Source organism: Littorina saxatilis, linkage group LG2 (assembly GCF_037325665.1).
Source record: "Littorina saxatilis isolate snail1 linkage group LG2, US_GU_Lsax_2.0, whole genome shotgun sequence".
Classification (NCBI taxonomy): domain Eukaryota; kingdom Metazoa; phylum Mollusca; class Gastropoda; order Littorinimorpha; family Littorinidae; genus Littorina; species Littorina saxatilis.
Window position 1 is genome coordinate 51,034,246 of NC_090246.1, and position 23,738 is coordinate 51,057,983.

General features: G+C 41.7%; 3 protein-coding genes across 7 annotated transcripts in view; 2 read left to right on the top strand and 1 right to left on the bottom strand.

Annotated features, from left to right (window-relative positions):
- The window catches only part of LOC138953351 (glutamate receptor ionotropic, kainate 1-like), a 9,372-nt gene extending 2,919 nt beyond the window's left edge, over window positions 1-6,453 (top strand). Inside the window, exons 4-6 of the mRNA XM_070325152.1 lie at window positions 2,870-3,087; window positions 5,410-5,660; window positions 6,177-6,453. Of these exons, the coding sequence (XP_070181253.1) occupies window positions 2,870-3,087; window positions 5,410-5,660; window positions 6,177-6,453 (746 nt within the window). The remainder of the gene's footprint in view (window positions 1-2,869; window positions 3,088-5,409; window positions 5,661-6,176) is intronic.
- A 2,727-nt stretch (window positions 6,454-9,180) lies between these two features.
- Window positions 9,181-16,823, bottom strand: LOC138959200 (transmembrane protein 220-like). The gene is made up of 6 exons (XM_070330601.1): window positions 16,449-16,823; window positions 15,813-15,842; window positions 15,285-15,345; window positions 13,331-13,463; window positions 12,860-12,925; window positions 9,181-10,928 (listed from the first exon to the last, which is right to left on the bottom strand). The coding sequence occupies exons 1-6, from the start codon at window positions 16,584-16,586 to the stop codon at window positions 10,778-10,780; spliced, it is 579 nt and encodes a 192-aa protein (XP_070186702.1). The 5' UTR covers window positions 16,587-16,823; the 3' UTR covers window positions 9,181-10,777.
- A 108-nt stretch (window positions 16,824-16,931) lies between these two features.
- LOC138959189 (putative sodium-coupled neutral amino acid transporter 10) overlaps window positions 16,932-23,738 on the top strand; it is a 37,496-nt gene continuing 30,689 nt past the window's right edge. For 3 of the 5 annotated variants that reach the window (XM_070330588.1, XM_070330585.1, XM_070330586.1), the window contains exons 1-4: window positions 16,932-17,055; window positions 19,272-19,481; window positions 21,430-21,547; window positions 23,590-23,635. In XM_070330588.1, coding sequence (XP_070186689.1) covers window positions 19,383-19,481; window positions 21,430-21,547; window positions 23,590-23,635 — 263 coding nt within the window. In that variant the 5' untranslated portion in view covers window positions 16,932-17,055; window positions 19,272-19,382. The remainder of the gene's footprint in view (window positions 17,056-19,271; window positions 19,482-21,429; window positions 21,548-23,589; window positions 23,636-23,738) is intronic. The other 2 variants (XM_070330583.1, XM_070330584.1) reach the window with 1 other exon arrangement.

Genomic DNA, 23,738 nt, shown 5'->3' on the forward strand with positions numbered 1-23,738 from the left:
TCATCCATGGCAAAATTAGTGGTCGCTGTCATAATTCTTCGGTTCCATTGTGGAGCAAGGGGTGCGCTTTGCTTGCTTTTTACATTTAGTCAAGTTTTGACTAAATGTTTTAACATAGAGGGGGAATCGAGACGAGGGTCGTGGTGTATGTGTGTGTGTGTGTGTGTGTGTGTGTGTGTGTGTGTGTGTGTGTGTGTGTGTGTGTGTGTGTGTGTGTGTGTGTGTGTGTGTAGAGCGATTCAGACTAAACTACTGGACCGATCTTTATGAAATTTGACATGAGAGTTCCTGGGAATGATATCCCTTGACGGTTTTTTTTCACACCCTCATTTTTCAATCAAATTGATTGACATTTTGGCAAAGCAATCTTCGACGAAGGCCGGACTTTGGTATTGCATTTCAGCTTGGTGGGTTAAAAAATAACTAATGAATTTAGTCATTAAAAATCGAAAACTTGTCATTAAAATAATTTGTAAACAATCCAAAAACAATTTCATCTTATTCTTCGTCATTTTCTGATTCTAAAAACATATACATATGTTATATTTGGATTACAAACAAGCTCTGAAAATTAGAAATATGAAAATTATGATTAAAATTAATTGTCCTAAATCGATTTAGAAACAATTTCATCTTAATCCTTGTCGGTCCCTGATTCCAAAAACATATAGATATGATATGTTTGGATTAAAAACAAACTCAGTACGCTAAAAAGAATAGAGATACAGAAAAGCGTGTTATCCTACTCAGCGCGACCATTACCGCACTATTCTGGCTTGTCGATTTCACTGCCTTTGCCACGAGCGGTGGACTGACGAAACTACGAGTATGCTGTCTTGGTGAAAAAATGCAGTGCGTTCAGTTTCATTCTGTGAGTTCGACAGCTTGACTATTTCGCCTTACGCGACTTGTTGATATAGTACGATGACCTCTATTCAAGAGGATTGGGTACAGACTTGAGTAAAATCGGTCGTTTGCTTTCATCCAAGGCAAAATTAGTGGTCCGTGTCATGCATCTTCGATTCAATTATGGAGGAATTAAGGTGTACTTTGCTGAGTTTTTGATCTTGTACGATGACCTCAGTTCAAGAGGATTGGGTCCGAACTTCGGGCATTTGGTTTTGATCCATGGCGCGGCTGAAAACACTGGAGAAGATAAGGAAGAGTTACTGGGAATGGATCCAGAGAAAAACCAAAATCGGTTCAGCGCTGCGCGCTGAGAGCACGTGTTGAAATATCTCATCGATGAGGTTGTGTCCGGGGTGTAGCTGAATACGGTCTCCAAATTTGAAAAAGATCCACCGAGAACTTTGGCCGTGCATCGCGGACACACACACACACACACAGACAGACACACACACACACACACACACAAGTCGTATATATATATAGATAAGGAATACGAGAGAGGTCACTCACTGACTTAGTGTGAAGTGTGCTTTTTGAAGATGCTGTAAAGCAATTTGTATGTACTGTATTTTTGTGTCCTTTTTATGTGTGCAAATGTTTGGAAGAAGGAGTACATGAGTCTATTTAGTATGAAATGTATTTCTTGATGATGCTGTAAAATGTTGTGCTGTATTTATGTGGGTGTATTTTGTGCGTGTGTATGTTTTCAAGATAACAAATTCAAGAGAATCTAGTAAACATGAAGTGTGTGTCTTGATGGCGCTAAACAATGCCTACTATACTCTTCTGCGAGTCATTTCTGTGTATGCATGCAAATGTTTGCAATACAGAATATAAATATAGTAAGACAAACTTATTGTTAAGTCAAACATGAATTTTTTTGGGTCTAAGTGTTAAAATGTAATTTAAAAAACCGACATTCACCGGTTTGTAGTTTGTAATGAATGTAGTACAGTCAGACCACCAAAAGTGGTTATTATTATTATAGAGGGAACTTTTGACAAGTGGTTGCTATGGAAAGGTGCGTTATGTAGAAAAAAACTTTTTTCGGATGTCCTTTCGGGTGGTCGTTGTGGGCAGGGCGTTGCCATCGAGAGGTGGTTATTAGGGCAGGTTTCACTGCAGTTATAATTGACATCAAGCGATTCTGCGAATGTTAAACGCTTTCCCTTGTGTTCCCAATTAGCCGAATCTACCGTAACTGGATAGAATATTGAAGATATTTGGTTATAATGTAGGTACATGCAGTACATATTATGTATTATTCTACACATATTGCTTGTAACTGCAGTGGTCTGTCAACAACAAACGGACCATCTAGTCTGGAGATGAAACATGATTTATGGCGCTTATTACTATTAGTACATGTACATATTTGATGCGTCACTCTGCCACCAAGGGGGCCAAAAAGATACCGGTCAGTCAGTCTCTGGTTGTGAATGGTTGCTCTTCGTGTGCACGTTTATAGCAATGGAATAGGGAACAGAATATTGGTGCCCGATTCATTTCGTATTCAAATTAAATATTACAATATTGTAATGTGTCCAAGCTTACTTATAGCAGTGAATGGACGATTTTTTGAAATAACTGTAGGTTGTATAGGTTGTGGAAGCGTGAATACTCTTGCCCTTATTGAGTCAAACTTTCCAAGGTGACACAGGCCAGTCACAAGCGAGGGGTGTTTCTGAAACACGCTGACAAGGAGTGTAGAAAGCTTGCCTCACTAAAAGCAAGAGTATTCACTCTTTCACAACCCAGACAAACCCAGCAGAGGTTTTTTTTTTAATTTTGTTTTTTTTTAATCTCAGTTGCATGCAGGCTGCTTCAACCCTTTCTTTTTTGCCTTTTTTTGTTTTGTTGTTGTTGTTGTTGTTGTTGTTGTTGTTGTTGTTGGTGGTGGGGAGCATCCTTCTTCATTGTTGTTGTTGTTGTTTTCTACAAGAGTTGTTGTTTTCTTCAGGAGCGGCGAAGCACCCACGTCGGACATCAGCTCGCTTCGTGCTGGGCTGCTGGTGGGTGTTCACCATCCTCATCATGTCCATCTACACGGCCACGCTGGCCGCCATGCTGACCGTCACCAAGCAACCAGGACTCATCGATTCCATTGACCAGGTGGCCGCCGCGACCCACCTCACGCCCGTCACACTGGCCGGCACCAACTGGGAAACGCTCTTCAAGGTCAGTGCCAGTTAAAGCCGAACATCCTGGTCTCCAGGGATGAGGTGCACGAGAAAGTTACCACCCAAACGGGAGCCAGCCGCTAGTGTTTGATTGGTTGAAACTGAGGTTTGTTTTGATTTCAACGAATCAGACCCCGCAGTTTGTTCTCCCCCGTTGTGTTTCACCCACTTTCGCTTCTTGCACTTCAGTCCTGGAGTCAAAGCCTTGCTATGGTAGAAAATGAGACGAAAAATCGAGGTCCCTTCGTGTACACTACATTGGGGTGTGCACGTTAAAGATCCCACGATTGACAAAAGGGTCTTTCCTGGCAAAATTGTATAGGCATAGATAAAAATGTCCACCAAAATACCCGTGTGACTTGGAATAATAGGCCGTGAAAAGTAGGATATGCGCCGAAATGGCTGCGATCTGCTGGCCGATGTGAATGCGTGATGTATTGTGTAAAAAATTCCATCTCACACGGCATTGAATATGTGTGCGATATAAATTGCATTAAAAAAAAAATAGAAAAAAAATCCCTGCGCTTAGAACTGTACCCACGGAATACGCGCGATATAAGCCTCATATTGATTGATTGATTGATAAATTCAGCGTTGCGAGCGACACCGTACAGGCACGAGAAACGTATAGAGCTACATCTGTCGCGCCCGCGATGTTGGCTTTTTTTAATATTTTTTTTATAAAACACGTCACGACTAATCCGGCCTCTTCCATCATGCAATAGAAAAAGGAGCGGTGCTTACCAAAAATAGCACAAACAACGATGTAAACACGAACAGTTCAGATGCCACGACCTGCGATGCGTAATCCTGCCACAGATCTGTCCAGAAGGCGACATTTTTCCTTCTCAAATTCCGCATGTCATCGCAGTCTTCCTTTTGCCACACTAACGCAAAGCAGCCTCAACAACCACTGTCCCCCACCCCCTCCCTTACGTTGACCCTTCCAGCCCTTTTCACCCTACCATATTGCAACTGCTCTGATTCTTCAAATATAAACTGTAGAATCTCATCTGCATACCCTGGATTCTTCCATTTCTGTTGCCAGGAGCAACCCAAGATCCCAGCCACCCTACATCCATGAACCCTTTACGCAAACCGAGTTAAGATTTCATCCCCGACATCCCTTCCTGTTTTGAAAGTAAGCTTGGGGCGGGGATGTAGCTCAGTCGGTAGCGCGCTGGATTTGTATCCAGTTGGCCGCTGTCAGCGTGAGTTCGTCCCCACGTTCGGCGAGAGATTTATTTCTCAGAGTCAACTTTGTGTGCAGACTCTCCTCGGTGTCCGAACACCCCCGTGTGTACACGCAAGCACAAGACCAAGTGCGCACGAAAAAGATCCTGTAATCCATGTCAGAGTTCGGTGGGTTATAGAAACACAAAAATACCCAGCATGCTTCCTCCGAAAACGGCGTATGGCTGCCTAAATGGCGGGGTAAAAAAACGGTCATACACGTAAAATTCCACTCGTGCAAAAAACACGAGTGTACGTGGGAGTTTCAGCCCACGACCGCAGAAGAAGAAGAAGAAGAAAGTAAGCTTTTCCATGATGATGGGGCCTAGTGAGGGACAGTAGTTTGGTTGCAGGACCATGTGTAGAAGCCAACGATGATAATCTGCGTAGTTAATACGCACACTTGGAGGCCAGGGCCGAGGTGCACGAGAAAGGTACCATCCGGGTGGGAGCCAGCCGCGGTGTTGGATTGGTTGAAATTGAGATTTGTTATGAATTCAACGAATCAGACCCCGCGGTTTGTTCTTGAAATTTGTTTTGACAAATATCTTCTTTATTGTGGAGAATTAACATAGTCTAAGCGCATAGGATGGTGATTGTGTGAAAACTAGCTGTGTGTACAAAAAAAATCTGATGCAGTAAATCATTCTTAACCGAGATATTAAAGAAAATGTGTTCGTTGCTTGCAAGAGGTTTGAAATGATGTGCCAACGCAGAAGGTCAGGCTCCTAATATACTCCCGCCGAGCCTTTTAAGGCACCAGTATTGGCGAATAATCATGTTTGTGCGTGTATGAATGTGATTGTTACACGTACTTTGATAAACAATCAAGGCAATACAGTCACAGTGAGCTTTAGAGCAAAAATAGACACAAATACACTGAGCCCCGTGAGCTAGTACTTGTACATAAAAGAATGTAATAAAAAAAATGAGGGTCTGACAGTGCCGCCTCAACATTTACAAAAAGCCGGATATGACGTCATGTAGGACAGAGGATACGGGAGGGGCCCAAAGAACTGGATATGAATCAAGCATTGCCTCACGTGCACACAGTTTTTAATTACCACCGATTATCACTATCGTGCAGACAGCTGAGATCGGCGTGTACAAGGAGATAGGAATGAGGATGCAGGAGGGGCCCAATGTGCTGGATGTTGACCAGGCCTTGCAGTACGTGAAGGACGGTACAGGAGTCTGGCTGTACGACATCAGTCAGCTGGACTACTTCTACAGGCAGGACTGCCAGACCCTGCACCTTGCCAAGCGTGTCTTCAACGCTAACGGGCTGGGCTTTGTCCTGCCGCAGCAAGCCCCCTTTAAGAGGGCTTTCAACAGAATGTGAGTATACAGTACGGGAAAAGGTTCGAGCCTGTCATTAATTCGGTGAAGTCTACTTCACGAAGCTCGCTGCACGTAGCTCTGGCAATGATTTTTCGGTAAAAATGACTTCGCGAAGTCAACTTCGGACTCAATTAAGGAAGGCCTTACTGAAAAAACAAATTGTAGTCTTGATTCTTGGTAAATTGTGACTCGCAGTATTCTCGGTGCGAATAGGAATGGTATTAGTTTACTCGTCGATAACATGTTTGCTAAAGATTTGTTCAAATGAATCTAAGGTTGTTTTTTTTATTCAGTTGTTGCTTTCCTTATGGGTTATATGTTTTTGGTTTGTCCTTAACAAATGATACCTGTTAAGTCTGCGTCGATACTAGGAGTAATTTTTGTTTAACTTTTATGACTTGTTGATACACATCTTGCATCTAATTTGATGTGTAAGAGGGTTGAGGGGGGGGGGAGGTGTATGCCTGTGTGCGCGCTTGCCTGCCTGCATGCACTATGTGTATCTGTTCTCAGAATTTTGAAGCTGCAGGAGGGCGGTTTCATGTCCATGTGGCGGAAGCGGTGGTGGCAGGGGGAGGAGGATTGTGGGCGCAGCAACCAGGGAGGGACAAGCCTCAGCCAGGGCAACCAGCTGGGCACGGAGAGCATCGGGGGCATCCTCCTGCTCTACGGTGTGGTGGTTGTCCTTGCTGCAATCTCCATGGCCCTGCAGAGACTCAAGGCGACATCTGTTTGCTCTCGCATCACCAACACATCCATGTTCCATCGGCGCCAACAGCCTCCCCAGTAACTACACTTCAGGCATCATCCGCAAACATCACATCATTACCACCACGTTCTTCGCAAGCACATCCAAGTGTCTTTGGCTTTGGCATCCTTCCCAGTGACTGGTCTCAAGACGTCATCTGCAAGCATCACCATACGTATTGCTTTCATCACCAGCACATCCAAATGACGTGGGTGACAGCAGCCTTCCCATGCAGTAACTAGACTCATGACGTCATCTGAAAGCATCATTACGTATTGCTTTCATCATCAGCACATCCAAATGACGTGGATGACAGCAGGCCCCCTAGTAACAAGACTCAAGACGTCATCTGAAAGCATCACTACGTATTGCTTTCATCACCAGCACATCCATATGACATTGATGACAGCAGGACTGGCTAGACTCAAGACGTCATCTGCAAACAGCATCACCATTGCGTTAAAAACCAGCATATCCAAGTATTGTTGGCACAATCTCCTCGGTGACTTGAGTCAAAATGTGGCACGGAGAGCATCGGATGAATCCTCCTGCTCTACGGTGTGGTGGTTGTCCTTGCTGCAATCTCCATGGCCCTGCAGAGCCTCAAGGCGAAATCTGTTTGCTCTCGCATCACCAACACATCTATGTTCCATCGGCGCCAGCAGCCTTCCGTGTAGCTCCACTTCTGGCATCATCTGCATAGGCTACATCACATCATTACCACCACGTTCTTCGCAAGCACATCCAAGTGTCTTTGGCTTTGGCATCCTTCCCAGTGACTGGTCTCAAGACGTCATCTGCAAGCATCACCATACGTATTGCTTTCATCACCAGCACATCCAAATGACGTGGGTGACAGCAGCCTTCCCAGTAACTAGACTCATGACGTCATCCGCAAGCATCACCATACGTATTGCTTTCATCACTAGCACATCCAAATGACGTGGGTGACAGCAGCCTTCCCAGTAACTAGACTCATGACGTCATCCGCAAGCATCACCATACGTATTGCTTTCATCACCAGCACATCCAAATGACGTGGGTGACAGCAGCCTTCCCAGTAACTAGACTCATGACGTCATCCGCAAGCATCACCATACGTATTGCTTTCATCACCAGCACATCCAAATGACTTGGATGACAGCAGACTCAAGACGTCTTCTGCAAAAAGCATTGCGTTAAAAATCAGCATATCCAAGTATCATTGGCACAGCAGTTTCCCCAGTGACTTTAGTCAAAATGTCTCATTGTCTGGCTATTCTCGCAAGTGTGAACACTGTGAGTATATGGTAAATGCTGCTACTGTTGACACGACTTGGTGGTGCTTCTCAATGCCCTGCGGTGCCCCAAGGCAGCCGCCGTCGTCTCACGTATCACTACCACATACTGTACATGTATCATTAACAGCAACCTTCCATGTCACTTTAGAGTTAGCCGTAACTGCATTGACCCAAAACAGCAGACGCCGGCGTCGTCTCATACCAGCAAACCTCCAAGACTGAGACTAAAATCAAAGCACTACTCAAAGTTACTCGTACTCAAAGCAGATGCCGTTGCCTTAAAAGAAGCAGAGCACGGGAAGCACCTGTGTGTTCAAGCATACACTTGTGTATCTCCTCAAAAGCCGTGATGGCGTAAAACTCGAATGATCATATAACCCATGTCTAGTCCCTAAGAGGCGAAATATTTAGCCTGTAGGACATGAAGCATTCTCTATTATTATTAAGCACCTGTGCTATCCTGCTAAGATGCCCTCCTCATGGCCCAGCGCGACTGCACCGAGTGTCTGCTACTATCTCCCAGATCACCACCATATATATCCATGTGTCATTGTTACTACATATTGACTTGAATGAAAACGTCATAAATGCAATGCCTAAAGTAGCGGCTGTCATCCCGGTGTTACCACAACAGAATCAAGACATCACCTGTACTGTCTCAACGCAGCGGACATGGGTCGACACAAACACACTGTTGTAACTACACTCGGTCAGGCTGTTGTAACGTTTTGGGGAAGTAAAGTCAGCTGCCGTTGCCTTAAAGCAGAGCACGGAAATCACCGGGTATCCTGTTAAGATGCCCTCTCCATGACACAGGGACTGCAGTGTCTCCAAGGAAGCGGCTATATACTATCTCCCAGATCATCATCATATCCATGTGGCATTGTTGTCTTCATAGTGACTGAAGTAAAAACGTCATAAATACAATGCCTAACAATTAACATTAATTGGCATTGTTTATCTTTTTAATATTCACTTCTTACAGCTATATTGGCGTACAGATTCCTTGTGACTGAATTATTAGTACATGTATGTGATTGAAAACGAGCCTTTCAGTGTGCAAAGAAATAATTACAATGTATACATATAGTTTCATGTGCCAAGACCGAAGTTCAGCATGTGTGTGTGTGTGTGTTTGTGTGTTTGTGTGTGTGTGAGAGAGAGAGTGTGTGTGTGTGTGTGTGTGTGTGTGTGTGTGTGTGTGTGTGTGTGTGTGTGTGTGTGTGTGTGTGTGTGTGTGTGTGTGAGAGTGTAAAGAATTACAATGATACAAATGTTATGGTTATGTTGAATCCTAGCCTGAGCTAGAAAAGTTTCTTTTATTACTACTTTGCAATTTGACATAAAAAAATGATTACAAATGAGTCTGTTGGTTACCCAAACCACCCAATCAAATGAAATCTCTCGAATGCCGTGCACACTTGCAGAGGTGCTTTCCTCTCACTCACAAGCACACATGCAAACAAATCAAGATTAAATTGTCTGTATCTGAAAAATGACATTGTTTTATTTTGTTTCAAGATTCCCATGGAATCCTTTCTCCTTTTGATCTTGTTTTAAAATAAAATGTGATAAAAATAATAAGCAGATTATCAATCAGGGCATGAAATATTGCACTGTAATGGATGAAATGGTGCAATTTGCTGTCCTGGGTAAAAAAAACAAAAAACGAAAGGCTAATAAAGCAATTACACATCTCAAGCGTTACAAACACAAAGACGTTGCATTCTGACTAATGGGCAAAACAACACAACATTTTTAAATAAATCTGTATTATTTTCACTGCTAATGAAATTGTTCCCAATAGAAAGTGAACCAACTATAGGAATGAACATGTAAAATCACATTATTACATTATGCATTTAACCAAAATACAGTTTCAGCAAACATATTAGCACAAAAGGACCACATTATCTTCAATCTTGTAACAGAAAACTGGAATGTATGATATGCATGCAGTGAAAGCACAGCTTTTTTTCAAATATGTCATATCATGACTCCATTATACACACAAAAACAAAATGCTTGAAACATAAGCAATACGAGATGTCAGCATTCAATATTTCTTGTACTTATAGTTCTTGAAAGCACATGTAATCTCCTTCTCTTATAAGGATTTTGTGATAGAAGATTTTTGGAAATAACTCTGTAGGGTGTAGTTTTACACTCATAAATGTTTATCATATCATGTCTCACAAAAGTTTTGACTTCTAATGTTAAGACTTCAAATTATCTCCAAAGCTATAGCTACAATTAAAACATAATCATTTATTGTTGTTGCTTTGTACAGATAGATATAATGTAGTCTCTTTTTGAATACATGTACATGTAGTCTCTCTTTGAGTCTTTTAACAGACAAATAACAGAATTATTAAGCATACACACTCTGTTCCATTTATCCCCAAACATTAGCTTGTACAAGTTGTAGAACTGTTCACATACCAGACATAAGCAACACTCAACACCAAAATAATGTTAGTCTTGACCTCATTAATATATAAAGCATGTTTGCAGCAAAAAAATATTGTTTGGTTAATAATCTCTTTGGGTCAAATACTTTATAAACAATGACTTAGATCTTTGGTACACACAAGACTTGACCTAAGGTCTAAGCCAATACAGTGGAACCCCCCCCCCCCCCCCCCCATTGTAAGACTTCCCCCCTTTAAAGACCTTATTTTCGTAGATTTTTTAGTTCTTAACGTTAGTAAATTTACAACCGTTTGAAAACTCCCTCTCTTTTAAGAGGGTCACCATGGGGGGGTCTGTGCACGTGCACGTTGAGGGCCAAAAGTGCCATGCACGGTGATCCACGGTGCACGTTACGAAAAAGCTCCATGCACGGTGCACGCCGGACCTCTGTGCACGGAGCACGCTACGAGAATGTCCCCATTCCCATGCACGTTACGTCCAAAAAGCCCATTCCCGGTGCACGTGGTAAAGCATCGCCCCCCTCTTTTAAGACATTATTTTTCTCAGATTTGGGGGTTTCCAGTGTATTCCTGTCACCACCACAGCAGCAGACACACTTCTTTGGGATTTTTCACGAGCCAGAGCACCATCTCCGAATATTTGTGAGACATCAGCTATGCAAACATGCCGTTGCAGTGTCCTAACTTTGTGTGCCAGTCACTGACGAAGCAGAGCGACCACATGAGGAGAGGCAGGACGGCAAGAGTGACCGTCATCAGTAGCAGTGCGCTCATCATGCTGCGGTTAGACACAGGCGAGTTCGGTCTGCAACACAGGGAACGGTTCGTGTGCGAATACAGTTACAGTCGAACCTGTCCAAAGAGACCACCCAAGTATGGGACTGAGCCAAAGTGGTCTCTTTAGACAGGTGGTCTTTTTAGACAGGTTCGCCAATTGGCAAACACCCATCTTCCCAGAAACACTAGAACGTATGTCACATTGTCACACACACATACAAACCTCCCACTGCACAGAAACACTCTTTTCACGTGTGGAAGTCACTCACACAGCCATGCGGGGAAAGGTAACATCAACGGGTGATCAAAGAGAAACCGCTTTGCACTCATCACAGAAGAGCGATTGCAATTAGCGGTCTAGACGCCCAGGGGCTTAGGTGTGGCGGGGATGTTTTCTAAATCTTTTGACCACATGTTCTGCCCTGTAATGTGAAGTGGGTTTGTTTTGGAAAAGACGCCCAGGTATACGTGGTCTCCCACGACAGGTTAAAACCGTGTTTTGGGACCGAAATTGGGTGGTCTTTGGTCTCCACAGGCAGGTGATCTTTTTAGACAGGTCATTTATATAGTAAAAACCATTGGGGATCCTTTGGGGTGGTCTCAAGTGGCAGGTGGTCTCATTAGACAGGTGGTCTCAAGGGCAGGTTCGACTGTATAAGGTTGCGAATGATAAAATGTACACATACATTTATTTTTTGCATGCATGCATGCGTGCGCACACACACACATGCATGCACACACACATATGCACACAGACACACACACTCCCACAAACACACACACACACACACACACACTCACAAGCATGCATGTGCACAAGGACACAGACTTGGATTAGTCAATATAAGCTTAATGCTTGAGTTCCAATCCTCAATGTTAAATATTATATATATGTCACGATACTAAATTCAAAAAAAGTTTTGTTTAAACAAGGACACGCACACACTCACACATGCACACACACACAAATATTGAGTTTGATTTCACAGTGAGCACTGACAAAAAGAAGAAATAACAAGTCGCGTAAGGCGAAAATACAATATTTAGTCAAGTAGCTGCCATTTTTCAGCAAGACCGTATACTCGTAGCATCGTCAGTCCACCGCTCATGGCAAAGGCAGTGAAATTGACAAGAAGAGCGGGGTAGTAGTTGCGCTAAGAAGGATAGCACGCTTTTGTGTACCTCTCTTTGTTTTAACTTTCTGAGCGTGTTTTTAATCCAAACATATCATATCTATATGTTTTTGGAATCAGGAACCGACAAGGAATAAGATGAAAGTGTTTTTAAATTGATTTGGACAATTTAATTTTGATAATAATTTTTATATATTTAATTTTCAGAGCTTGTTTTTAATCGGAATATAACATATTTATATGTTTTTGGAATCAGCAAATGATGGAGAATAAGATGAACGTAAATTTGGATCGTTTTATAAATTTTTATTTTTTTTTACAATTTTCAGATTTTTAATGACCAAAGTCATTAATTAATTTTTAAGCCACCAAGCTGAAATGCAATACCGAAGTCCGGGCTTCGTCGAAGATTACTTGACCAAAATTTTAACCAATTTGGTTGAAAAATGAGGGCGTGACAGTGCCGCCTCAACTTTCACGAAAAGCCGGATATGACGTCATCAAAGACATGTATCAAAAAAATGAAAAAAACGTATGGGGATTTCATACCCAGGAACTCTCATGTCAAATTTCAGAAAGATCGGTCCAGTAGTTTAGTCTGAATCGCTCTACACACACACACGCACACACGCACACACGCACATACACCACGACCCTCGTTTCGATTCCCCCTCGATGTTAAAATATTTAGTCAAAACTTGACTAAATATAAAAACAAGTTAAGTAAAGTTAAGATCCTTAGCTCCTACTAGGGAAGTAGCCCACTGCTAGTTGTTTAATACGATTTTGACTTGTTTATTAGCGCCTCATCCCCAAATCATTTTACCTTCCAAGGCTGGTAAACCTGCTGATCCCAAGCCATGCCAGTATTATGAACAGTCCACCCATTTCTCTGCAAACAGGAACAAATGGTATCAATCTCGAAAACAGTCATCAAAGATTTATTCACCAGTTTGCTCAAACCCATAAGTAAAACATGTACAGTATAAACAATTCTTTCATGAGTACCTGAGCTGTGCACAGTTATTTTGGGACAGAAGAAAATCAGTTGACAAATGAAATAAAAAAATATACGATGCCTTCACACAGCACAGATGCAAACACAAACTTTTTTCCTCCGTCTGTCCATCTCTCTTCCTTTGTCTGCCTGTCTCTGTCTGTCTGTCGATCTGTCTGTCTGTCTGTCTGTCTCTCTCTCTCTCAAACACATACATATTCACACACAGATGTGTGCGTGCTTGCATGGTCACCTGCACATATGCACACCATACAAATCATATCTGTGCAACTGACTGACCTGCCCTCTTCATGTTGCAAGGGATTTTTCACTTGGCCAGCCAATGTTTCTACCAGAACAGCTCCCTGGTAAATTGCATAGGCCAGACAGAGAGTGAAATGGATGACGCTCAGCGAACTCCACAGTCTGGTTTCTGCAACCGCAGAGGATGTTATGGTTATGCAAAAACCCTCCAAGTAATGCAATTTGGTGAAGAGAGACAACTTTCCATCTTGTGTACTAATGAAAATGGACATTCACGTTTTCTTATCTTCTGATTTATCTTATTTGAAAGTTTGCGCACAAAAAACGCATTACAACTAACAACTAAATGTCAGTAAATTTATTGGGTTTTTTTCACACTTGAGGCTACAGTTACTCTGGTTCCATGCACATTTTAAATAATAATACACATGTTATAAAAAGCAAGTGTCCTATTACATAAAAACAATTTAAAGAAAGAAGAAAGAACAAGATATAAAGGGGCTAAATGATACAAATAATTATTGTAATGAGACCTCAGAAAATGAACCAAAAAGCCCCCCAAAAGTTTGTTTTCGATGACAAGGCCAACAAGTCGCGTAAGGCGAAATTATAACATTTAGTCAAGCTGTCGAACTAACAGAATGAAACTGAACTCACTGCATTTTTACAGCAAGAGCGTATACTCGTAGCATCGTCAGTCCACCGCTCGATGCACAGGCAGTGAAATTGACAAGAAGAGCGGGGTAGTAGTTGCGCTGAGAAGGATAGCACGCTTTTCTTTATCTCTATTCTTTTTAACTTTCTGAGCGTGTTTTTAATCCAAACATATCACATCTATATGTTTTTGGAATCAGGAACCCACAAGGAATAAGATGAATATTTTTTTTAAATCGATTTCGCAAATTTTATTTAATAATAATTTTTATATTTTTATTTTTCAGAGCTTGTTTTTAATCCGAATATAACATATTTATATGTTTTTGGAATCAGAAAATGATGAAGAATAAGATAAACGTAAATTTGGATCGTTTAAAAAAAAAATTTTTTGTGTACAATTTTCAGATTTTTAAAGACCAAAGTCATTAATTAATTTTTAAGCCACCAACCTGAAATGCAATATCGAAGTCCGGCCTTCGTCGAAGAATGCTGGGCCAAAATTTCAATCAATTTGATTGAAAAATGAGGGTGTGACAGTGCCGCCTCAACTTTTACAAAAAGCCGGATATGACGTCATCAAAGGTATTTATCGAAAAAAAGCAAAAAACGTCCGGGGATATCATTCCCAGGAACTCTCATGTCAAATTTCATAAAGATCGGTCCAGTAGTTTGGTCTGAATCGCTCTACACACACACACAGACAGACACACAGACAGACACACAGACAGACACACACACACACACATACACCACAACCCTCGTCTCGATTCCCCCCTCTACGTTAAAACATTTAGTCAAAACTTGACTAAATGTAACAAACAAAAAGTGTCGATCGCTGGAGCCTTTTTAATTTTGATTTGTGTGTGTGTGTGTGTTTGTTTTTCATTTACACAGGTGTATATGTATGTGGCTTTTTATTGGCAGGAAGTTGCGCGAACTGAGTCCCTTGGATGAAGAGTAACTTTCCTTGCAAAGTCTGTGAAATCAATTGTTTTCATTCTTTTTGAAGGGTAACAAAAAAAAAGTACTAGGGTTTGGAGGGAAAAAATAAGGTCAGTTGAGGTACATTTATTGGAAACAAGGAACTTTGTTTTTTTGGGCTTAATTCAAAAATAGTTTTTTTTAACCATGCATAATATAACCATCTGTGAGTTATTGTTAATGTCCAGAGACTTTTTTTTATGGAAGCATACACAGCCTTTTATCTCTTTTCTCTGCTGAAGTACTAGCTAACACAACAAGGGATGAACAAAATCAAAATGAAGAAACAGCTGGTTGTTTAAAATAATCTGGTCAAGTAGATGTTGTATGTATCATACGATAGTTAACTCACCAATGAACTGTGGTTTTGCTGCTACTACCAAGCCAAGCAGTGCAGGGATCATGTAGATGGGCTAGTAAATAAATAAACAACACAAAATAAATGAATATAATGAAAAATGAACAGATCTTTACACACAAGCAGATAGACAGTCACACACACACAAACACTCACTCTCTGTCCCTCTCTGTCTGTCTGTCTGTCTGTCTCTTTCCATCCTTCACATACACATGTCTTGTCCTACCATGCTGTGTGTGTGTGTGTGTGGGGGGGGGGGGGGGGCTCACTTAATTAATCAGGGGGCACTTATGATGGGGGCAGATAGACTGAACTATGGACGGAATACTACATTTTGTTTCTATCTAGTAGGTGCTAATTACAACTACAGATAATATGGCATGCTGAAAATAGTGAAATGCTTAAAAACAAAAATACCATTCTAAACAAAAAACTATTCCTACTTTGCATATATCATAACACACACAGGCTTCAATCAAACACAATTAAACCATGAATAACTACATAAAAAACAAATCTTACCATCCAGATGTACCAGTCTCCGTCATTCACCTTCAATGAAAAGTAAAAAAGGAGGAAAAATGAAATACATGTATATATGCGACCAAGAGAAAAACTGGTGTTTTTTGTTTTGTTTACATAATTCATCATAAACTGAAAGAACAGTCAATACAATGATTAATCGAATTTTCATGTGTGATAGATACTGATCGTTCTGATCAATCATACCATTTTAATTACCACTTAAAATGTTTGGATAGGGGAGAGAGGTTTGTATACCAATTCAGTGCAAAAGAAATCCTGTTACTTTGCAAGACATAAAAAAACTGTGCTAAATAATAGTTGCTAAAGCAAACATCACACAATACTCATGAGATTCGCTTAACATCCCCAAAATTACCCAGTGGGGAATCGCAAACGACGCATAGAATTGAATTGAAAAGGTGGAACTTAATCCCTTAATTCTGTCTAATGCTTGAACACAAACGCACATGCACACACCTGACAGCTTTATCACTTCCAACATATCTTTCTGAACACATATGCATTTAATGATCAAAAACATATAAAACCGAAAAATGCGGGTTTGCAGGGCAGGATGAGTGAAAAGAAAATATGTGACTCTAAAATGAGAGTGCATCTTTCAGGCATGCTTACATTGGCTATTGTTGCCAGCAGAAAGAAGACTGCCATGAACAGATTGATGCCTCTCCACACTGAAACCCAGGGTCCGTAAGGTGCTTTGTCTGCATCCTGTCCTGATATCGTTACTGCAGCTTCTCCTTTCATCATCATGTAGTATGCCACTCGTAATATTTAACAACTATGCCCAAAAGATGGCGGTCCTTCTGTCTTGCGAAGCTTTCCAGCTGTTTCCTCGTTATCTGTGATTACCTGTGATTATGCAGTCGGTCGAGTCAAAGAAGACATTTGCCGATTTGGCACGCCGTAAAACTGCATTATCTTTCGATTCCAGGTAACTTCAACATATCAGTCGACAGATTAGGCCTGTACTCCAGAGATGTTAGTGAGCCACCTTACTACAGCACTCCAGAGATGTACTATCTTGCCACGTAGATTTCCTTTTTGTACTTTTTGGTAAACAAAGTGAAAATGTCGTCTGCAAAGCGGAAGTCCGGTGAGAGAGAAGACAGAGTTACGTCCCTTGGTTGACAAGTTTTACGTGTCCGGCAGGAAAGCATTGTTTTTGCTCAAACATAAACCGCAATCTTGACACGCCTGGCGCACCTGTTCAGTCTGATCGGTAGGAAACAAGCACACGACTTCATTGTATCTTCAACTTTGAATGCTTTTCTTGACATCGATAGCTCAGATGACTCTCTCTCTCTCTCTCCTTCTTCTTCTTCTTAGTGATAGGTAGCCAACATCAGCATGGTGATGAATCTGCTACGCTTGGGTGATGGTGGTTCCGGTCTCTCTCTCTCTCTCACTCTCTCTCTCTCTCTCTACCTTTTTTTCCACGTTAATATCCGTGTAAATATGTGATTAGATTAGTCCCTCTCTGGGCGAGGGCTGGTTGAAAAAAAAGCTCGTTGTATTGCTTATCCCACAACTCTCTCTCTCTCTCTCTCTCTCTCTCTCTCTCTCTCTCTCTCTCTCTCTCTCTCTCTCTCTCTCTCTCTCTCTCTCTCTCTCTCTCTATCTATCGATATCGATAACAACTTGTCTTGGTCAACCCACATAGAGCAACTTAGTAAAGTGGTGTCAAAGAAAGTGTATCTCTTATCTAGAATTAAACACTTCCTGAACTGCCACACCAGAAAGTTATTCTTCATTGCTCATATTCAATCTGTTATTGATTACGCATCCACTCTATGGGACTCCGCAAGTGAAAAATTCCTTAAAACCACTCAGCAGATTACATAAAAGAGCGCTAAAAGTAGTATTACTAAAGCACACTACCCTCACAGAGTTAGACTACATACATTTAGGGATCTTACCTCTAAAGTCAAGACTGCTTTTTAACAAAGGAATCTTTATGCATAAAATTATATCCGAAACTCTACCCCAAACCATTTGTTCAAAGTTCTCTTTGAAGAATTCACACCACCTTATGAAATTTAACACTCCTCTTCCTAGGATAGACTTATTTAAGTCTAGTCTAGTTTATTCAGGTGGCCGTCTCTGGAACGCTCTTCCGAATGCCTTACGGGAAGCTACCAGCACAGATTCAAAAACAAATATATATCCCATTTAATGAAAATAGTATATTCTTGATTGTTATGTCCTTTGGGACACAGTCACTCATTTTTGATTTATTGTTTTGTTCACGAAATTATGATGTTCTGCATAATATCCATTGTCTTGCAGAGTTGATGTACTATTGCATAGTATTCTGACTCTATTTGACTTGCAAATTTTTGCTTTGCACCTTGTCATGAACATTTATAAACTACAATGTTTCATATGTTTAATTGTGTAAGTATGTAGTAGTAGTTATTATAGTAGATTTAGTCCCTCTAGGGCGAGGGCCAGATGCAAAAAAGTATACCAATGCTTATTCTGTTACCCTCGTAAAATAAAGAATTGTCATTGTCATTGTCATTGTCATTGTCTCTCTCTCTCTCTCTCTCTCTCTCTCTCTCTCTCTCTCTCTCTCTCTCTCTCTCTCTCTCTCTCTCTCTCTCTCTCTCTCTCTCTCTCTCTCTCTCTCTCTCCACGGTATGGGTGCAATGATTCAGTAATGCATCTTGTACTGATACGGGAATAGTGGGAACTGCCGGGTAGAAATAGCCTCCATCCCATCCGTGGACTGAGAATAAATTAAAACATAAGTAAACCATGAGTGAAATTGAAAAGTGCCCCCTGCACGACTGCTGAAAGTGAAAAAAACTAAATTGAATACTAGTACTACTACTACCAGTACCAGTGTACCACATACAAGCACATGATCTTACAAAGTTACAAGCCCCCAACCACCATTAACCTTCGGTCGATGCCCAAATAAGGGGGGGTGTATCCCGGACTAAAAATAGAATAGGCCAGCTGTTCAAAGGTATGAACTCACTAAATTTGATTTTCAAGTCACAACTCAAAACCTTTTGAATAAATTAAATGAATAAAATACAAGAATAACGAGTTCAGCAACTCAATATACTGTATACGATCAACAATATGGCATAGTTGAATTCAACAAGAACACCAAGCTAGGCGACCAAAAAACCAAGAGGCTACCATAGAATGTTTTAATAGAGAATGACATATGTATCATGTGTTAATTTAAGTTAACCTCCCAATACTTCCTGCTCAAAGAAAACCGAGCTCAAAATGCTCTTTTCAAAAACATTTGAGTCCTGATTGTGATACAGTGGATACCCTCCTTTACGTTTAACATCCACCATTTTACCCCCCTCTGCCTCCCCTCTGCCTCTTTAAAGACTCTAGTTTTCCAGTTAATGAAAAGGGGGAATCCATTTTACCCACCCTGACCCTGATGTCAAACTTATTTCACTTTTTCAGGTAACCTGTTGGGCACCAACAGGGTCATGGCTGGAGAGTGAAGCAATGTGCGCAGGGTGAGAAACTCGGGGAGCAGATAAAGAGTGATCGAGAGACCAGAAGCTGACCACAATGGCTCAGGCGGTCAATGAGAACTGGCCCTTTGTGGTCAACCTGGGGAACAGCATCATTGGTGTGGCCGTCCTGGCTATGCCTTTCTGCTTCAAACAGGTATACAGCCTTTTTCTTCTGCACATCTGTCGTTGGAATATTTTCTAAAAAAAGTGGATGGATTAGTTTTATTACCAATCATGTGTATTGCAGTTTTCACTGCTCTTTCAACTTGCATAACATGTTTGAAGGTTTGAAGACAAAAAAACAACTACAACAAAGACAAAATCTTAGAAACAAAAGGATGTAAACACTCTAAATGTAAACAACATGTGCAGGAAGAGTAAGTGTTTCAATCTCTTGGCACCTGAGAGAATAACAAGCGTTAAAATAAACAAGCTATTTTCATTCTCTGATGAAATAAATAATTTATATGTATAGGTTACAACACGAGTGGTTTTTTATATGGCTTGTATTTCAGTCAAGACCCAGCGGATGAATATCATCGGGAGACACGAGCCTTTGGCGAGTGGCTCTCGATTGATATTCCCGCTGGGTCTTGACTGAAATACAAGCCATATAAAAAACCACGAGTGTTGTAATCTGTATATCCCATTCTACCATCAAACACAAAGTGTAGACTACTAGCGGCACTGTTGCGATCTGTCCAGTGTGAAACAGTGTTTTCAGCGAGACTTGGCCTTTTTGCAACCTTAAACTAAGTGACCGTCGCTGAAAAAATAAAACGAATGAGTGCATCTATAAGTACGCGGTAACACTACTTTCAGACCGTTTAAAAGCTTTAAGTAAAGGTTCATAAGTTGCAAGAAAGTAATGAAGTCGTATAGAAATCCATTTAGTTGAAGCGCACAATTCTTTTGCGTTTCAGGTCGGCGGAACGGGGAAACCGGTTTGGCCCCCATTTGGCTTACTCGACTCGATTCAGAATCGATTCCACGTTGTTTTTTTCGAACGCATTATTATACAATTAGTCTTATTGACAGAGAAGCAAATTTTAGGGAACACATATGTAGATTTAACCATTTGCTCCCTATTTGAAATGTATCTACATGTTTTGCGAGTGTGTTTGCATGAACCTAAACTGGTATGGGTGCGAGGAAAACAGGACCCAAGTCTGTCACCGCCGCTTGATTGCATTTTGAAAGAATATGACTGGATTACGGAAAAATACACACATGTTAAGTTCTTAGATACCTTCATCGCCAATGTGGACTTACTGCAGAGCCAGGCAAAAGAGTAGACTTGCTCGCAAAACACGTGAAACAGCTGATGATAGCGAAGCCCAACCGTGCCAGGTAAGGACGGTCTGACAGATTCTCAAAAGTCGTCTGCTAACGAAGCAAGGGGAGGGTACTCGTGTTTTTGTTTTGGTTCGCTAGCATCTGGTTATCTTGTAAGTTGAATGTTCGTTTTTTCCCACCTGCATTGCTTTCATAATGAAAGAAACGTTTGCTTATTGCATCTCATACATCAGATCAGTTCTGAGATTCATTTTTGCGTGCAACTGATATGGTTTTCTGAGCCGTGCAATACGATTTTGGAACTTCATACAAATGTGTCACATTGTTCGGCGCGAGGTCAAAGGTCGGGAGCAAAGTAGTTCTTCGCCCAAATCGGAATCTGCACTATCATATATTTTTTTGAGTCCATGATGTATTTATTGAGCTATAAAAATACAACATATATACCCATACTGAAGTAACAGAGACAAAGAAGGGAGGTCATGGGATATATATATATATATGCTTTGAAGATAAGATATAGAGATTAATGTACAGTACAGTCAGGCAGTCACAGACAGCAGATGGACAGACAGACATACACACATATATATGTATGCACACACACACACGCACACCCACACACAAACACTCAGTGACACACATACACACACACACACAGACATGCATTCACTCATAGACAGCTGTGATTTTTCTTTAAACATATAAGACACTAAAGAATGAATGCTTCTTTCCTGTTGTTGCTCTGCCTCGTTCTGTTGTTGACAAAAATCAAAACATTGATGTTGCCTTGTTTTTGTGTGCAGTGTGGCATCTTGTTAGGCATGTTGGTGCTGCTGTTCTGTACCTGGCTGACTCTGACCTCTTGTCAGCTGCTGGTCAAGGCTGGCATTGTCTCTCACCGCAGGTCATATGAGTTCTTAGGTCAGTATGGATTTCTTGGGGTACCCTTGAGGGCAATGAACGAACCATACAATGTCAGTGAAAGATCCTCCTCTCCCCCCCCCCCCCCCCCCCCAACAAAAAAAAGTCAAGAAGAAGACTGAGAAGTCTTTAACTTTCACACACAGACATTTGTTCACTGGCACCATTTGTCCTTGTTTAATCACTGTAATAAAAGTGTTATATTTCTATTGTGTTTATGAAAATGCATGACAATGCATTGAGACAGATCTTTATATGATGAGCAATTAAGCTATAGATGAATACCATAAGTATGAAAAAAAAATTCTCTGACATTTTTAAATGAATAACTCAATATGTATATAATATACTGTTCAAAAAAAGAAACGCATAGCTTGTAATATTTAGATAATTTAGTTATATGGCTACAAGGATATCCACCAAACTGCAGAAAATGTTTATCTGGTCGTCGACCTTTCGTCCATTGCCACAAGTGAGCTCTGCACGTGACGCATGCGTTATCAGTGGCTACAATGTCAAAATTGCTCATTTGGCATGACCACTCGTCATGCTTCAGTGTAATCTCGTGAAACTCGGGGAATATTGAGCTCTCACCATGTCTTCCAAAACCCATAAAAGCGGATTGTTCGCCACAAAGAAATCAGACGACAATTCAGCGACGAAAGATGGCCCGATTGAGCAGAGAAGACCGCCAAATTGCATTGGGTCGTTTACAAGCAGGCCAAAGTCAAAGTGCAATCGCCAGGCACTTCCACGTGTCCCAGAGCACCATCAGTAGACTGTGGGTCAGGTTTCAAGCCACTGGCTCCGTTGCTGACTTGCCACGAGCGGGAAGACCAAGGGCGACAACTGCTGCTCACGACCGCTTCATACGGCTCCGCCACCTCCGGAATCGTTTCCTGTCGGCCTCATCTTCTGTCCAGGCTCTCCCCGGGCCACACCGATTATCGGACCAGACCGTGCGGAACCGCCTGCATGAAGCTGGTTTGAGAGCTCGCAGACCTCACAGAGGAGCTGTCCTCACCCGCCGCCATCGCCAGAACCGAGTGCAGTGGGGCAACCAGCACCTTCGCTGGACCGTCCGGAATCACTGGAGACACGTGTGGTTCAGCGACGAGTCCTACTTCCTGCTCCAGCGACATGATGGTCGGAGGAGGGTCTACCGGAGAGTAAACGAACGTTACGCGCCCAGCTGTGTGGATGAGGCACCCGTTCATGGTGGTGGAGGCGTCATGGTGTGGGGGGCGATCAATACCGCTGGAAGGAGCACCCTGGTGCACGTCCAAGGGCGCATAACTGCCCAGCGATACGTGGAGGAAATTCTGCGCCCACACGCCCTTCCTCTTCTGGTTGACCAGGATGCCATATTCCAGCAGGACAACGCTCGCCTGCACACAGCACGACTCACCACCCAGTTCCTCACCGACCACCATGTCCAGGTGCTTCCCTGGCCATCCATGTCGCCAGACATGAACCCGATAGAACACCTCTGGGATGAATTGGACAGACGTGTGCGCAGGCGAGAAGAAGCGCCGGCAAATCACCGCGATCTATTGCAGGCACTTCAGGAGGAGTGGGACACCATCCCACAGCAAGATATCCGGCATCTGATCCAGTCCATGCCCAGAAGGTGCCGGGCAGTTGTTGCTGCTCAAGGCAGTCACACCCCCTACTGACTTGACAGCCTCGGCACCCAATCGTATTGATTGACTGATTGATTTGAAGATGCAAATGAACTGTGTGTGCATTCAACTGTGTCCATACCAAATTTCAAACAAATAATCTAAATATTGGATTTTCTGTTAATTTTTTAGAAAAATAAAACAAATTTGGCAAGTAGCAACTATGCGTTTCTTTTTTTGAACAGTATACATTTTGGGTCAGGTGCACTTTAGATTTGCTGTATGCAGGATAGATGATAAAATCAAGATTCTGTACAGAAGTCTTTCATCTTAAATCCAGTTTACTGCCGTGTGTATAACATGTACGTAGCATAAATTAACATACCATTTCAATCAATATTTCTTTCCTCTTATTTACAGCTTATCACACATATGGAGCACCTGGCAAATTCATGGTGGAAATTGGGTATGTAGCAGCACTTCTTAAATTTGTATCTGTGTAACTCACACACCGAAAAAGGGAGAACTTCTGAATAATATGTAGGGCTTTTAAAAAAAAAAATATTTTG

What these genes read in the sequence shown, in the direction of transcription:
- LOC138959200 (XM_070330601.1), bottom strand. Translation starts at nt 16,586, where the DNA reads ATGATGATGAAAGGAGAAGCTGCAGTAACGATATCAGGACAGGATGCA. An exon ending in GAGACTGGTACATCTGGATG is followed by an intron (nt 15,346 to 15,812) that starts GTAAGATTTGTT and finishes TTTATTTACTAG; the next exon opens with CCCATCTACATGATCCCTGC. An exon ending in TTGCAACATGAAGAGGGCAG is followed by an intron (nt 12,926 to 13,330) that starts GTCAGTCAGTTG and finishes TCCTGTTTGCAG; the next exon opens with AGAAATGGGTGGACTGTTCA.